The 14458-nt window shown below is 50.2% G+C and overlaps 1 protein-coding gene across 1 annotated transcript in view; it reads left to right on the top strand.

Annotated features, from left to right (window-relative positions):
• Window positions 1-609: 609 nt before the first annotated feature.
• Window positions 610-14458, top strand: part of LOC143348782 (uncharacterized) — an 81237-nt gene continuing 67388 nt past the window's right edge. Inside the window, exon 1 of the mRNA XM_076779378.1 lies at window positions 610-1015. Within this exon, the coding sequence (XP_076635493.1) occupies window positions 610-1015 (406 nt within the window). The remainder of the gene's footprint in view (window positions 1016-14458) is intronic.

Genomic DNA, 14458 nt, shown 5'->3' with positions numbered 1-14458 from the left:
CGTGGAAGCCCTGGTGAGGGGCGTGGAAGCGGTGATAGAGGGGCGATTTCGGGCGCTGCGGGAGGAGATTATTCTCTCCCTTGCACGCCCGGCCGTCCCTTCTTCAGCTCCTAGGGCGCGGCCACGGGACACTAGATCGGCAGCTATGCCCCGACTCGAGTATCGGGCGCCGACGTCGCCCCAGATGATAACGAGGGGTGGAACCGCTGCCAACAGGAGGACGAGGAAGAGGAGGGAGCAGAGGGCCAGGCAGAGACTAAGACTGGCCGCCCTCTGTCCTACCTCTTCCTCGTCCAAACCCCCGGAATCTGGAGCGGCTACGAGCACCTGTAAAGGTCTGGAAACCCGCCCCCATCATCGACGCCTCACCCAACCAACTACCAATCCTTCGTCACTACCACCATCCACACCCATGGTTCCGGGAAAGAGGGCGGTTGGACATACGTGGGCTGACACGGTGAGGCGTGACGGGCCAAGCATCATCCCGTCCAGGCCGCCGTAACTGCCGCCCAGGTCCGCCCAACGACCACCCAGGCCTCCTCCTCTTTAGTGCAGTTGGGCGGAAAAGGCCCCCATCCCCAAACTAGGGGGGCAACTAGATCGACCCCGATGGCCAGCCGTCCGCCAAAAACGGCGGCGGTGGCCATCGATGCGGTGGAGGGCTCGGCTGCCGTCTTGGCCGAGGCAATGTCGAGGGCGCGGGCGAACATCAAGCTCGCGGATCTCGGCATCGCTGAGGTCAAGACGAAGCGGGCTATTACGGGGGGACTCTTGCTCGAGATTCCCGGGCCCGAGGGGGAGGCCAAGGCAGACGCCTTGGCCGCCAAGCTGAAGGAGACCCTAACCGGGATGGCGGTTAGGGTGGCCCGCCCAACCAAGCGGGCCGAGCTGAGGGTGAGTGGCTTGGACGACGCCGCCACTCCAGCAGAGGTCCGCTTTGCCATAGCGGCCCTGGGAGAGTGCCCAGAGGAGGGGGTCCAAGTGGGCGATATTCGTAGGACCCTCAGGACCCTGGGTACCGTGTGGGTTAGGTGCTCCTTAACAGCCGCCATTAAAATTGCGGCGGCTAGAAAAGTCAAGGTGGGTTGGACCTCCGCGAAAGTGGACGTCCTTCCGCTGCGCCCTATGCAGTGCTACCGCTGTCTCGAGACAGGCCATGTCAGGCAGCGGTGCACAGCTTCTGTGGATCGGAGTGACCGCTGCTACAAGTGCGGTTCCTCCGGCCACCGCGCCAGACAGTGTGGCGCGGCGTCTCCGGTGTGTCCATTATGTGTGGACATACCGGGGAGACCCACAAGGCACCGGTTGGGGGGGCCGGGTTGTGCCCCCCCCTCCTAGGCAGGGCCGCCGAGCACGGGCCAAGGAGGTAGTAAAGGGACCGAAGGCAGCCGTTCACGCTCTCCCGTTGGGAAAGGTCAGTAATGCCTCTTCCACTACGACGAGCAAGGAGGCAGAACAGGGGGCTATGGCCTCTCCATCGATGGAGGTAGATCAAGTCGACGGGGGGGATGGGCCCCTCCTGACATCAGAGTCGAAGGGGGAGTGTGAGCACCCCTCCCCAACTAAGAGTAAAGGCCTGGAGGAGGCCGTGAAGTCCTGAAATTCACGCTGCTTCTTCAAGCCAATTTGGCGAGGGCTCGCAGGGCACAGGACATGTTTGTCCACGCCCTGCGGGCCCAAAGGGTAGGCCTGGCCATCGCCGCCGAGCCGTACATGGTTCCCGACCAGCCCAATTGGGTTGGGAGCCTGTGCGGACTGGTAGCGATGGTCTGGGCGTGGCCGCCAGACTCCCCTCCCGTTACCATCCTGCATCGGGGGAGGGGGTTTCTGGCGGTCCAATGGGGGACAATCGCGGTGGTGGGCTGCTACGTGTCGCCCAACTGCGACCTCGCCACATATGCGGCATACCTGGACGGGGTGGGCGGTTGTATCAGGAGATGCCTACCCCGCCCGGTACTGGTCCTGGGGGATTTCAATGCTCATGCAGCTGCATGGAGCAACCCCAGGACCAACCGCCGTGGCGAAGCGCTGTTGGGGTGGGCGGCTGAGCACGACCTCCGGCTGGTGAACCAGGGCTCCGAAGCCACTTTCGTAGGGCCGCAGGGAACGTCCGTCATCGATTTGACGTGGGCAACCCCTGCGGCCCTGCGACTCGTGTCGGGGTGGCGAGTGGCTGTAGAGGTGGCCACACTTAGTGACCACCTCTACATCACCATGTCGGTGAGGGCCACCCCGGCACGAAGGGAGCCCCTGAGACGGAGGCGTGCGGCGGATGCCGGGGCCCAACCGCGATGGTCCCTCAAGAGGGTGAGTTGGGAGATGGCAGAGGCAGCCGCAACGGTGGCAGCCTGGTCCCATCCAGAGGATGGACCCGTCGAGGACGTCGAGCGAGAGGCCGAGTGGTTCCGGGGCGCGTTCAAGGAGGTGTGCGATGCCTCCATGCCCCGGACCAGGCCTCCCAGAGGACAGGGCGCGGCGTATTGGTGGTCGCCGCACATCGAGCAGTGCAACGCTCGGTGTGCGCGCGCCCGCCGTAGATACACCCGCGCCCGACGGTCACGTCGTCGACGCCCGGCCGCGGAGCAGATGGCGCTCATATACGAGGAGTTCGCCAGGGAGCGGCGAACCCTCCAGCGCGCTATCCGAGATGCCAAGGCACAGGCATGGAAGGGCCTCCTCGGGGAGCTGAACAGAGATCCGTGGGGGCGCCCGTATAAGTTTGTAATGGACAAGCTTCGTCCATGGGCGCCCCCGCTGACAGAGACTCTCGACCTCCAGTTTTTAAAGGAGGTGGTATCAACCCTGTTCCCGGGGTCTAACCGGGACGGGGTACCACCTTCTCGAGAACCCTGGGACCCTACCATCTGGTCCCAGGAACTGGAGGTCACCCCCGAGGAGATAGGCCGGGCAGTTCGTCGGATGAGGTCTCGGAGAGTTGCTCCGGGTCCCGACGGCGTGCCCGGCCAGGTGTTGGCCTGTGCCCTTGGCGTCTTGAGCCCGCAGTTCGGGAGGCTGCTGAGCGGTTGCCTCCGCCGAGGGGTATTCCCCTCCCGCTGGAAGGCGGCGCGGCTGGTCCTTCTCCAGAAGGCGGGAAGGCCCGCAGGTACGCCCTCCGCGTACCGGCCGGTGTGTTTGTTGGATGAGGCGGGCAAGCTCTTTGAACGCATAGTGGCTGCCCGCCTCTCCAACCACCTGTCCACAGTAGGACCCGACTTGGCCCCCTGCCAATTCGGCTTTAGAGAGGGACGGTCCACGCTCGATGCCATAGAGCTGGTCCGCTCCCTCTCTCAGGGGGCCACCTCCCAGGGTAGGGTGGTTCTGGCGATATCAATAGATATCGTCAATGCATTTAACACCCTGCCCTGGGAGGCGATTATGGGGGCGCTAGATTTTCATCGTGTGCCCCCATACCTGAGGAGGATAGTCGGGTCCTACCTAAGCGACAGGTGGATCAGTTGCACCGGCCGGGATGGAGTATGCATGCGGAGGGGAGTCGTACACGGTATTCCGCAGGGGTCGGTTCTAGGACCCCTGCTATGGAACATCGGCTATGACTCGGTACTGCGGGTTCCGCTGCCCGCTGACGTAGCGCTGGCGTGTTATGCCGATGACACGCTGGTGCTCGTCAGCGGGTCAGACTGGAGAGGGACTGCGCGCGCCGCGGAGGTGGCGGTGGCCACCGTCGTGGCCGAAATTCGCAGGCTGGGTCTAGAGGTGGCGCCCCAGAAATCGGGGGTCATGTTCTTTCAGAGACTTGGCCCCCGAGGGGTGCCACCGACCGGCCTGCGGATCCGAGTTGAGACAGCCTACGTCGAGGTGAAGGCCCATATGAAATACCTGGGCCTGATCCTCGACAGCCGGTGGCGCTTCGTAGAGCATTTCGACCGCTTGGCCCCCCGCGTGGAGAAGGCGGCTGCCGCGTTAGGCCGCCTTCTTCCGAATATCGGGGGGCCTGATGTTGGAGTCCGCCGCCTCTATGTGGAGGTGGTGCGTTCAATTGCCCTCTACGGGGCCCCTATTTGGGCCCCGCAACTGGATGCCAGCCGGCGCAGCACGGAGATGCTGCGCCGCGTCAACCGTCGGCTGGCAATCCGGGTAGTAAGAGGGTATCGCACCATCTCCCACGAGGCGGCGACTACCCTGGCGTGTCTCCCGCCCCTGGAGCTCCTAGCCTGGAGAAACCAATTGGTTTTCCGGCATTCCAGGGAGCTTCAGGAGGCTGGGAGGCCGCCAGAGGAGAGGAGGCAAGCGGTCGAAGGGACGAGGCGCCATGCCCAACGGACCGTTTTGTTTATGTGGTTCCACCAACTAATTCAGGCTGGTGGAGCCACACAACGGTCCGTTGGTGCAGTCCTGCCACATTGGCAAGAGTGGCAGGACAAACCGGATAGGCTGTCCTACAGGATGACACAGGTGCTCACCGGGCATGGTTGCTTTGGTGAGTACCTGTGTCGAATCGGGAAGGAGGCGACGGCGGTGTGCCACCACTGTGGGGAACCTCAGGACACGGCGCAGCACACGCTGGCAGCCTGCCCAGCGTGGGCAGATGAGCGCCGTGTCCTGCTGCAGGAAGTTGGGAGGAACCTCTCGCTGGCCACAGTAGTTGGCAAGATGGTGGCCAGCGAGAAGACATGGCAAGTGGTGGCCTCCTTCTGCGAGGTAGTTATGTCACAGAAGGAGGCCGCCGAGCGGGCGCGCGAGCAGGCCGCGCATCGCGCTCGAAGAGGGAGGGCTCCCAGAGGAGCCAGGGCGAGGCGACCTTCGCCTCCTGGCCCACTCCAATAGCTCCTGAAGGGGTAGGTGGCCAGTCAAATTTCAACTCCGGCCACCACGTCGATGGCCGGGGGATGGACGGGCCGCCGGTGTGGGCTGCAGGTGCTCGGCGATAGGGACCCGAGCACCGAAGGCAGCTCCGGTGCCGCGGGCGTCGGGTGACCCGGCGTCTGCGGCGGAGAAATCAGGGGGGGAGGGACACGTTGTCAATCCCCCCGGGATGAGCCTCGATAGGCAAGGCGCGGCGGGGGACTCTGTGATGTCTCACTAGAGTTCCCGGTCCCACGCCGCAGCGCCCGAGGACGGTCACCGTGGGGTTTTAGCCGGTAGGAGTCCGGCACTACTCTGAGGCCCTCCCCTACTTATGGGCTTCGGGGTGTCCATGAGGATTTCCCCACGTACAAAAAAAAAAAAAAAAAAAAGGTCTGGTATTTGCCATCATCCGGCTCATACTTTCGCATTTTTCGCATACTGGTTGGCCAGATCCAGGGCGTTTTCTGGTTTGGATCACGTAGTCATGTGGCACCACACTGCAGCCGTGAGTTAAACCTGGATTCAATCTATATTTTAGAGGATAACACCGGTTAGGTCAGGGTTAGGTCTGGTATTTTCCATCATCTGGCTCATACTTTCGCATTTTTCGCATACTTCTTGGCCAGATCCTGGGCGTTTTCTGGGTTGGATGACGTAGTAGTGTGATGCCACACTGAAACAGTCAATTAATCCTGGATTCAATCTATATTTTAGAGGATAACAGCGGTTAGGTCAGGGTTAGGTCTGGTATTTGCCATCATCTGGCTCATACATTTGCATTTTTCGCATACTTGTTGGCCAGATCCAGGGCGTTTTCTGGTTTGGGTCACGTAGTAATGTGGTACCAAACTGCAACTGTGAGTTAAACCTAGATTCAATCTATATTTTAGAGGAGAACACCGGTTAGGTCAGGGTTAGGTCTGGTATTTGCCATCATTAGGCTCATACTTTCGCATTTTTCGCATACTTGTTGGCCAGATCCTGGGCGTTTTCTGGTCTGGGTCAGGTAGTAGTGTGGTACCGCACTGAAAGAGTGAAGTAATCCTGGATTCAATCTGTATTTTAGAGGATAACACCGGTTAGGTCAGGGTTAGGTCTGGTATTTTCCATCATCTGGCTCATACTTTCGCATTTTTCGCATACTTCTTGGCCAGATCCTGGGCGTTTTCTGGGTTGGATGACGTAGTAGTGTGATGCCACACTGAAACAGTCAATTAATCCTGGATTCAATCTATATTTTAGAGGATAACACCGGTTAGGTCAGGGTTAGGTCTGGAATTTGCCATCATCTGGCTCATACTTTCGCATTTTTCGCATATTTTTTGGCCAGATCCTGGGCGTTTTCTGGGTTGAATCACGTAGTAATGTGGTAGCACACTCAAACATTGAGTTAAACCTGGATTCAATCTATATTTTAGAGGATAACACCGGTTAGGTCAGGGTTAGGTCTGGAATTTGCCATCATCAGGCTCATACTTTCGCATTTTTCGCATACTTGTTGGCCAGCTCCAGGGCGTTTTCTGGTTTGGGTCACGTAGTAATGTGGTACCAAACTGCAACTGTGAGTTAAACCTGGATTCAATCTATATTTTAGTGGATACCACCGGTTAGGTCAGGGTTAGGTCTGGTATTTGCCATAATCCGGCTCATACTTTCGCATTTTTCGCATACTTGTTGGCCAGATCCTGGGCGTTTTCTGGGTTGGATCAGGTAGTAGTGTGGTACCGCACTGAAAGAGTGAAGTAATCCTGGATTCGATCTATATATTAGAGGGTAACACCGGTTAGGTTTGGGTTAGGTCTGGAATTTGCCATCATCTGGCTCATACTTTCGCATTTTTCGCATACTTTTTGGCCAGATCCTGGGTGTTTTCTGGTTTGGGTCACGTAGTAATGTGGTGCCACTTTCAAACAGTGAGTTAATCCTGGATACAATCTATATTTTACAGGATAACAGCGGTTAGGTCAGGGTTAGGTCTGGTATTTGCCATCGTCTGCCTCATACTTTCGCATTTCTCGCATACCTGTTGGCCCGATCCTGGGCGTTTTCTGGTTTGCATCACGTAGTAATGTGGTACCACACTAAAACAGTGAATTAAACCTGGATTCGCTCTATATTTTAGAGGATAACACCGGTTAGGTCAGTGTTAGGTCTGGTATTTGCCATCATCTGGCACATACTTTCGCATTTGTCACATACTTGTTTGACAGATCCTGGGCTTTTTCTGGTTTGGATAACGTAGTATTGCGGTACCACACAGAGACAGTGGGTTAAACCTGGATACAATCTATATTTTAGAGGATAACACCGGCTATGTCTGGGTTAGGTCTCGTATTTGCCATTATCTGGCTCATACTTTCCCATTTTTCGCATACTTCTTGGCCAGATCCTGGGGTTTTCTGGGTTGGATCACGTAGTAATGTGGTACCACACTGAAGCAGTGAGTTAAACCTGGATTCGACCTATACTTTAGAGGATAACACCGGTTAGGTCAGGGTTAGGTCAGGTATTTGCCATCGTCTGGCTCATACTTTCGCATTTTTCGCATACTTGTTGGCCCGATCCTGGGCGTTTTCTGGTTTGCATCACGTAGTAATGTGGTTCCACACTGAAACAGTGAGTTAAACCTGGATTCCACCTATACTTTAGAGGATAACAACGGTTAGGATTGGGTTAGGTCAGGTATTTGCCATCGTCTGGCTCATACTTTCGCATTTCTCGCATACCTGTTGGCCCGATCCTGGGCGTTTTCTGGTTTGGATCACGTAGTAATGTGGTACCACACTGAAACAGTGAGTTAAAACTGGATTCCATTTATATTTTAGAGGATAACACGGGTTAGGTCAGGGTTAGGTCAGGTATTTGCCATTATCTGGCTCATACTTTCGCATTCTTCGCATACTTGTTGGCCAGATTCTGGGCGTTTTCTGGGTTGGATCACGTAGTAATGTGGTACCAGACCGAAACAGGCAATTAAACCTGGTTCCGATTAATACTATAGAGGATAGCGGCGGTTAGGAGTAGGTGAGTAAGGGTAGTTCTGGACAGGGGGCTCCGAGGGGGGTGCGGGGGAGGGGGGGGGGAGATGGGGGTGAGGGGGCAGTGCGTCGGAGTGGGGGGGGGGGGGTGCGGGGGAGGGGGATGAGGGTGAGGGTGGTGGGGGAGGTGGCCTGTGCGCCGGGGGCCCGTGGTGGGTCCGTCGGGGGGGGGGGGGTTAACCTGGAGTGAGTTAAACCTGGATTCAATCTATATTTTAGAGGATAACACCGGTTAGGTCAGGGTTAGGTCTGGTATTTGCCATCATCTGGCTCATACGTTCGCATTTTCCCATACTTTTTGACAAGATCCTGGGCTTTTTCCTGGTTTCGATCACGTAGGAATGTGGTACCTCACTGAAAAAGGCAACTAAACCTGGTTACGATTAATACTAGTAGGTGAGTAAGGGGAGTTCTGGACAGGGGGCTCCGAGGGGGGGTGCGGGTGAGGGGGTGATGAGGGTGAGGGGGGGGGGCCTGTGCGCCGGAGTGGCGGGCCCGTGGTGGGTCCGTCGGGGGGCAGTCGGAGTGGGAGGTCGGTAACTATTACCGACAGTCGATAATTGGTATCTACGGTCGGTAATTAGTATCTATGGTTGGTAATTAGTATTTATGGTCGGTAATTGGTATCAACGATCGATAATTGACCTTAACGGCTGGTAATTAGCAGAGGCTAGAAAATGAAAGAGGGTAATTACCTGGTATCGATAAAAAGGGAAGGGGGGATAAAAGAGATGCATCTGGTAAAAAGAAGTGGTAATTATCAAAGGTAATTTGCAGAGGTCGATAATGAGGAGGTGGGGAAAGAAATTAGACGTCTTTTGACTATTTCGAAATTTTATTCCACAAAAATTAGATACTGTTTTTATTTTTAATTATTAATAGCATCATATAAAATGTTATCCAGCGCATATGCCAACAGCTCGCAATCTACAGGCGAATTTTTATCGTAATATTCACGAAGGATTTTGTCTGCATCACGTTTACGCATAATACTATTGCGTTTTAAAATATTTGTAAATTCTTGGTATTTCTCACCAACATAGTGCGCATTTTGGCATAGCCACGAATATGCATGCTCGATGCACTGTTCCAGTTCGAATAAAAACAATAGAGTTGTCGGTTTCATATGCATGCAAGCATCATGCAATTTCACTTGTACAATGTTCATATCACGCATTGCAACAACCGTAAGCACCAAATCACAAATTGATAACGATGTTGGAGAAGGAGCTGATAGCACATGTTGTTTGATGTCCTCGCGTTTCTAAATAAACACCATCCATGTTGAGTAAGACAGCAACAATTTATTTCCTCGAGTATCGCCAAGTATAATTTCCACGGCGGATACAGGTCCTACACCGATTGCAATATCCAAATACTTGTATGCTGTGGACGTGAGGGCAAACCTCCTTCCCAGTATATGAGGCGTTGGATGCTGTTTCTTGCTACTGTTACATGTAGAAAAGTAAATAAAGAATAAAAGGTAAGTAATGACAATAAGTAATAACAATAAGAAAAAATGGATAAGAAAAAAATTGTGGTAATAATACTTACTCGTTACTTGTGCATGCTGTATCGCAAGGAATGCAATAATTCATTTTTTCAGAAAAAATTTGAACGTAGAATTCAATAGATAATGTTTCACGACGATACTATCAAACGAGTGTGAATATTGTGCAGCACTTAAATGCAACGTTGCATCATATGTATCAGGGAAGCGGGTGGCGCGTAGTGGGGGAAGGAATTTTTTATATCACGTGTTCTTCTTCTGTGAAAAGTGCAACTTTTTCTTGAACATGTCTAAACATGCAACTTCTGCAAAGCGTATAACATTACACACGAATTGTGCGAGCTATTGGGGTCCTAATCATTTTACGTACACGCTATTCATATTCTTATTTTATGTCGCATGTTCTTCTTTTGCGAAGAGCGCAACGTTTTTTTTTTTTGCAAGATGTTTTAGATTACACTGAACACGTGCAAAAACGCAACTTCTGCAAACGTATACATTGCATTCGCAGGCAAAGAATTCTGTAACATATATATATGGAGACCCTTACCATGGGAAAGAAATTAGATACCATGTTTTGATGATTTAAAAATATGATATATTTATTAAAGCAATGAATAATTATGTTACAAAACATTACTTTTATGGATCCACGAATTGTGCGAGTTATCGAGCCCCAACCGTTGTTCCCCTTCTTACGCAATACTTTTTCAACTAGATACACGTCGGAATTTGCAACGCGTTGCAACTCGTGTTCGTAGAATCCTCCAGCAATTGGTTTTTCATAAATATCTTTCAGCAGATACGTTGCAGGATTAGTTTTCTGTACCTCGGCGATTGTAAATATTTCAGTGGTCCAATTCGGTGTGTAACTTTTTTCAAAAATTGTCTTGAATTTGCTCACGCGTACTGCATCTCCCACTTTGAATCGTGCAGGAGCGGCAATTTTTATATGATTATACGCCGTTGTTAAGAGCTTAGCAGCGTTTGTTGGTGTAACATCAATTGGTCGCATAGCGATAGTTGGATGCTTTCGCGCGTTGTAATTTGATATGAGATGCTGCAGCGAATCAATCCATTTATAATTTCCATTAAGCGTAAACAGTTTCCACATATCGTTTTTGAGTGTACGATTGAACCGCTCGACGACAGACGCCTTCATCACCGAATACGTTGAATAATGATTTATTGTGTATTTTGACAAAAGTTTTTGCATATTTGCGTTGTAAAATTCCTTTCCTTTGTCGGTCTGCAAATTTTTCGGGTACCTCCCACTGTCTCGGATTATCTTCCCGATCGCTGTAGAAACTTCATTTCCATTCTTGGTTTTGAGGGGTATAGCCCACGCATGCTTACTCAGCACATCGATAACAGTGAGTATGTAATGGAAGCCTCTGTTATATCGCGTGTAAGGTCGCATCTCGACCACGTCCGCTTGCCATAGGTCGTCGTATCCATGTACTATGACGCGTCTTCGAGGAAAATGTCTTCTCGCTGGAGCATGCAATTCTTCCACAAGACATCGTTTCTCGATACTGGAGGTTTTCTTCTCGGCCATGTGTGACTCGCCACTAACGCGAAGACCTAACGCACACGTCTTATCAATCAATGTTCAACGTCTCAACACCCCAACGTCCCAACATCCAGCTATTGATGCATTTGATTTCGGAATTCGATAATATCCCTCTCCAAGTGATTCAGTTGATCTTTCAAATTCTGAACGTAATCTTGAAACATGATCATCTTCTTGTCGAATTCATCTTGTCGATTTTTTATAAATGTCATGTTTTCTTGCAAGTATAGTTTGTTGATAGCGTCACCATCCTCTACAGGTGGTGCTACTCGACGAATCTTGCGCGCCTTTGCATCATAATCGGCACCGACAATACATAGAGCGTTGTTGCGCACATAATTTCTCACTACTCCATTCCAGCGATAGTATGATTCCATTGTTCCAAACGATGACCCAAACTTGTTGATTGGCATTTTGATAATGATTGATTCTATCGTCAAAGTGCAGCTTAATTTATAATGAGCTCTGCCTCGCGCAGTTCCTCGATAATCGATAACATCTCATTATCGTGAGCATTGTGACCAGCTTGACGCGAAGCCTCGAGCAATCGAAGCCGATCTACGAGTTCGTTAGGATCATTCCAATGAACGTATTCAATCTTGTTGCTGGTTAATCTCATCGAGCTTGGTACACCCTTTCCAACTTTTCTATCTTTCAATAAAGGCTTGATTACATAGTTATACTTGTATCCTTTGTTGCCTAATGTTTTACCATACGAATCATGCTTGTACTTGTGTGCACTCGTTGTCAGTAGTATGTCCCTATATTTGCATTCATCAGCCTCAGTATAAATGTCGTTATCTGGAATTTTCTTAAATATCAATTCATAAAGACCGGGTGTACCAGAATATCGTATGCCATCGATAATTATGTTATCAGCATTGTCCACATCAACATGTTTATTACCGAGCATCGGTCCATCATTACCGAGATAAACACCATACACATGATCCATACCAACCTCTATGTCTCCACGTAATACAGGCGCGATGTATTTTTGACTCAGCGGACCTAGGTGATTCCGCAACGTTTTTTCACCTTCCGACGTTTGCAACCGACTTGGAACAGATGTTGAGAAACTGCTTTTTGGGCTTTCAAAAGTATCTTCGTTTCCTAAGCTTTTTGTTGCCGGTGTTGTTTTAATCGGTATAGAGGTCATCGTATTCATACCAGGTAAACTGCTTAATCTTGCTGAGGTTTTTATTGTTGGTACTATCTTAATCGGTGTAGAGGCCGGTGTAGAAATCATGGGATTCATATCGAGTAAACTGCTTAATCTTGGTTTTTTTATTTTTACTGGTTTCGAAAGATTTAGCCAGTAATTTGATTGTGTTTTATCCAATTCTTTGATATTCGGAGTGGCTAATGGTTCGCTTCCGATATCTGTATTATTGTATAGATCATAATTTTTTGTCGCGTTATCAACAATTGCTTTCGACGGTTCAGTAACAGGCTTAAAGTGTTTTTCCAGCGCAATCTCTTCCTCAATTTTACCAGTTTTCAATTCACGATACTTTTTGCGAATCAAATCACTCGTTTCGTTATCCTCTCACAATCTTCAATATTGTTGCTCATGTTGGAACACTGCTTTGTCAACGTATCGGAAATAACTGAACATGTTATGATATTGCAAAGTCATTAAATCCCTTTCTATAGCGACCATTCCATAATGCGCTGTCTTTATCAATCACTACAAATCCATATTTTTCTTGCCAACAAGCGGTACACAATTTGCAGAAATTCTCAAATGACATGTCAGTGTTAACATGATCGTTGTATACATGTTTTAGATTTGTACCATCTTGTTTGAACATGATCAGCAGGTTCGCGTTGTCGCGTATCAGATGCTTCGGTATCTTTGCATATGTCTGACAAAGATAGAAACAGTCAACGTCCGAGTGCCTACCCATTGCAAAGTATTCTCTTACCACGTTTTGCTTATCACATGCCACATCATCAAAGATAAAAATGGAATTCGGAAGTGCATCGCTCGGCGGAACGACATCGCTGTTATTCGAAAATGTAAAATAACCAATTTCGTCTATCGATGAGAATATATTTTCTAGATATCGATATTTCGGTTGGTGCAACGATTTCGAGTACACGTATACGTTTTCGAAACGAACACCGTGCGGACTTTCTAACAAACTAATCAACACGTTCGTTTTGCCGCAATTCGATGGACCGCAGATGATACCACGTATAGAGGCCGGCAGCATATTTCCATGTTTGCGTAACTCTTTCTCAGACTGTATCTTTTTGTCTAGATTAGTCACTTTGATCATAGGCGATTGGCGTATAAACTGCATATTTTATCAGCATTATACAAATGAAGATACTTTCGAAAGAGTGCTGGTCTATTTATAGCGATGCATAGAGCTGAAACGATCAGTATTCAAATATAACCTGTCGAGTCAGCAGAACACACATTGACTGTCTACCACCACCATCGATAAACAACTGTGACGAATGTCAGCAAAAATTGGGAAAGGCCTATTAAATCGCGTTATAAACACACTTCCGAACTTTTGAATTACATATTCCAGGTTATCAGTTTTGTGGCCCCGGAACACATTTAGAGAAACGTTTGGCGCGAGGCGATCAAGGTATCAATCCGCTGGATGCTGCATGTCGCGAGCATGATATAGCGTATTCACAAAATAACGATCTCGTAAAACGACACGCAGCTGACAACATCCTAGCAGCAAAAGCACGAGAACGCATTACCGCGAGAGATTCCAGTCTCGGGGAAAAGGCTGCTGCTACAACCGTTTGGGCGGCTATGAAGGCCAAAACAAAATTCGGCATGGGTTTGAAAAAGAAAAAAAAGAGTGCTGTGAAGAAGCGAATACTTCCAACGGCGAAACGTGGCGGTATCCTACCGATTTTACCATTATTGGGGGTTCTTGGCTCATTGGTCGGAGGGGCGGCAGGAGTCGCGAAGGTTGTGAACGATAAGAAGGCAATGCATCGCCAGCTAGAAGAAATGAAACGTCATAATCTCGCCATGGAAGGTCGCGGACTTTATCTCGCGCCATACAAACGCGGCCGAGGAGTCTCAAAGAGGAAACAAAAAAGGTCAAAATTAAAATGCCTGAAGGCGTAACCACAAACATACAACTGCAGCAACTGGCAAAACGTATGCGTATTCCATATTTCAGAGGTATTTTTATGCGCAATACTTTACCAACAGATGGGGTACGCAGGAATGAGAGCGGGATCGTAAATTTGGATACTGTTGAGGGACCAGGTACTCATTGGGTGGCATACGCAAAACGGGGAACATGCGCCATATATTTTGATAGTTTTGGCAATCTTCAACCACCGAGGGAACTGATACAATATTTGAAGAATAGTGTAATCGAGTATAATCACATGCCTTATCAGCGCTATAATCAAAGCAACTGTGGACAGCTGTGTTTACAGTTTCTGCTGACAGTTGACAATCAATTTAAGGATAATCATTGTACGCTTTAACTCCAGTATCCGTTGGAACATGTCGCTGACGTTAACGCTCACCGGGCAAAGTAG

Source organism: Colletes latitarsis, chromosome 12, assembly GCF_051014445.1.
Source record: "Colletes latitarsis isolate SP2378_abdomen chromosome 12, iyColLati1, whole genome shotgun sequence".
NCBI lineage: Eukaryota > Metazoa > Arthropoda > Insecta > Hymenoptera > Colletidae > Colletes > Colletes latitarsis.
This window is presented reverse-complemented; position numbering and strand designations above follow the sequence as displayed.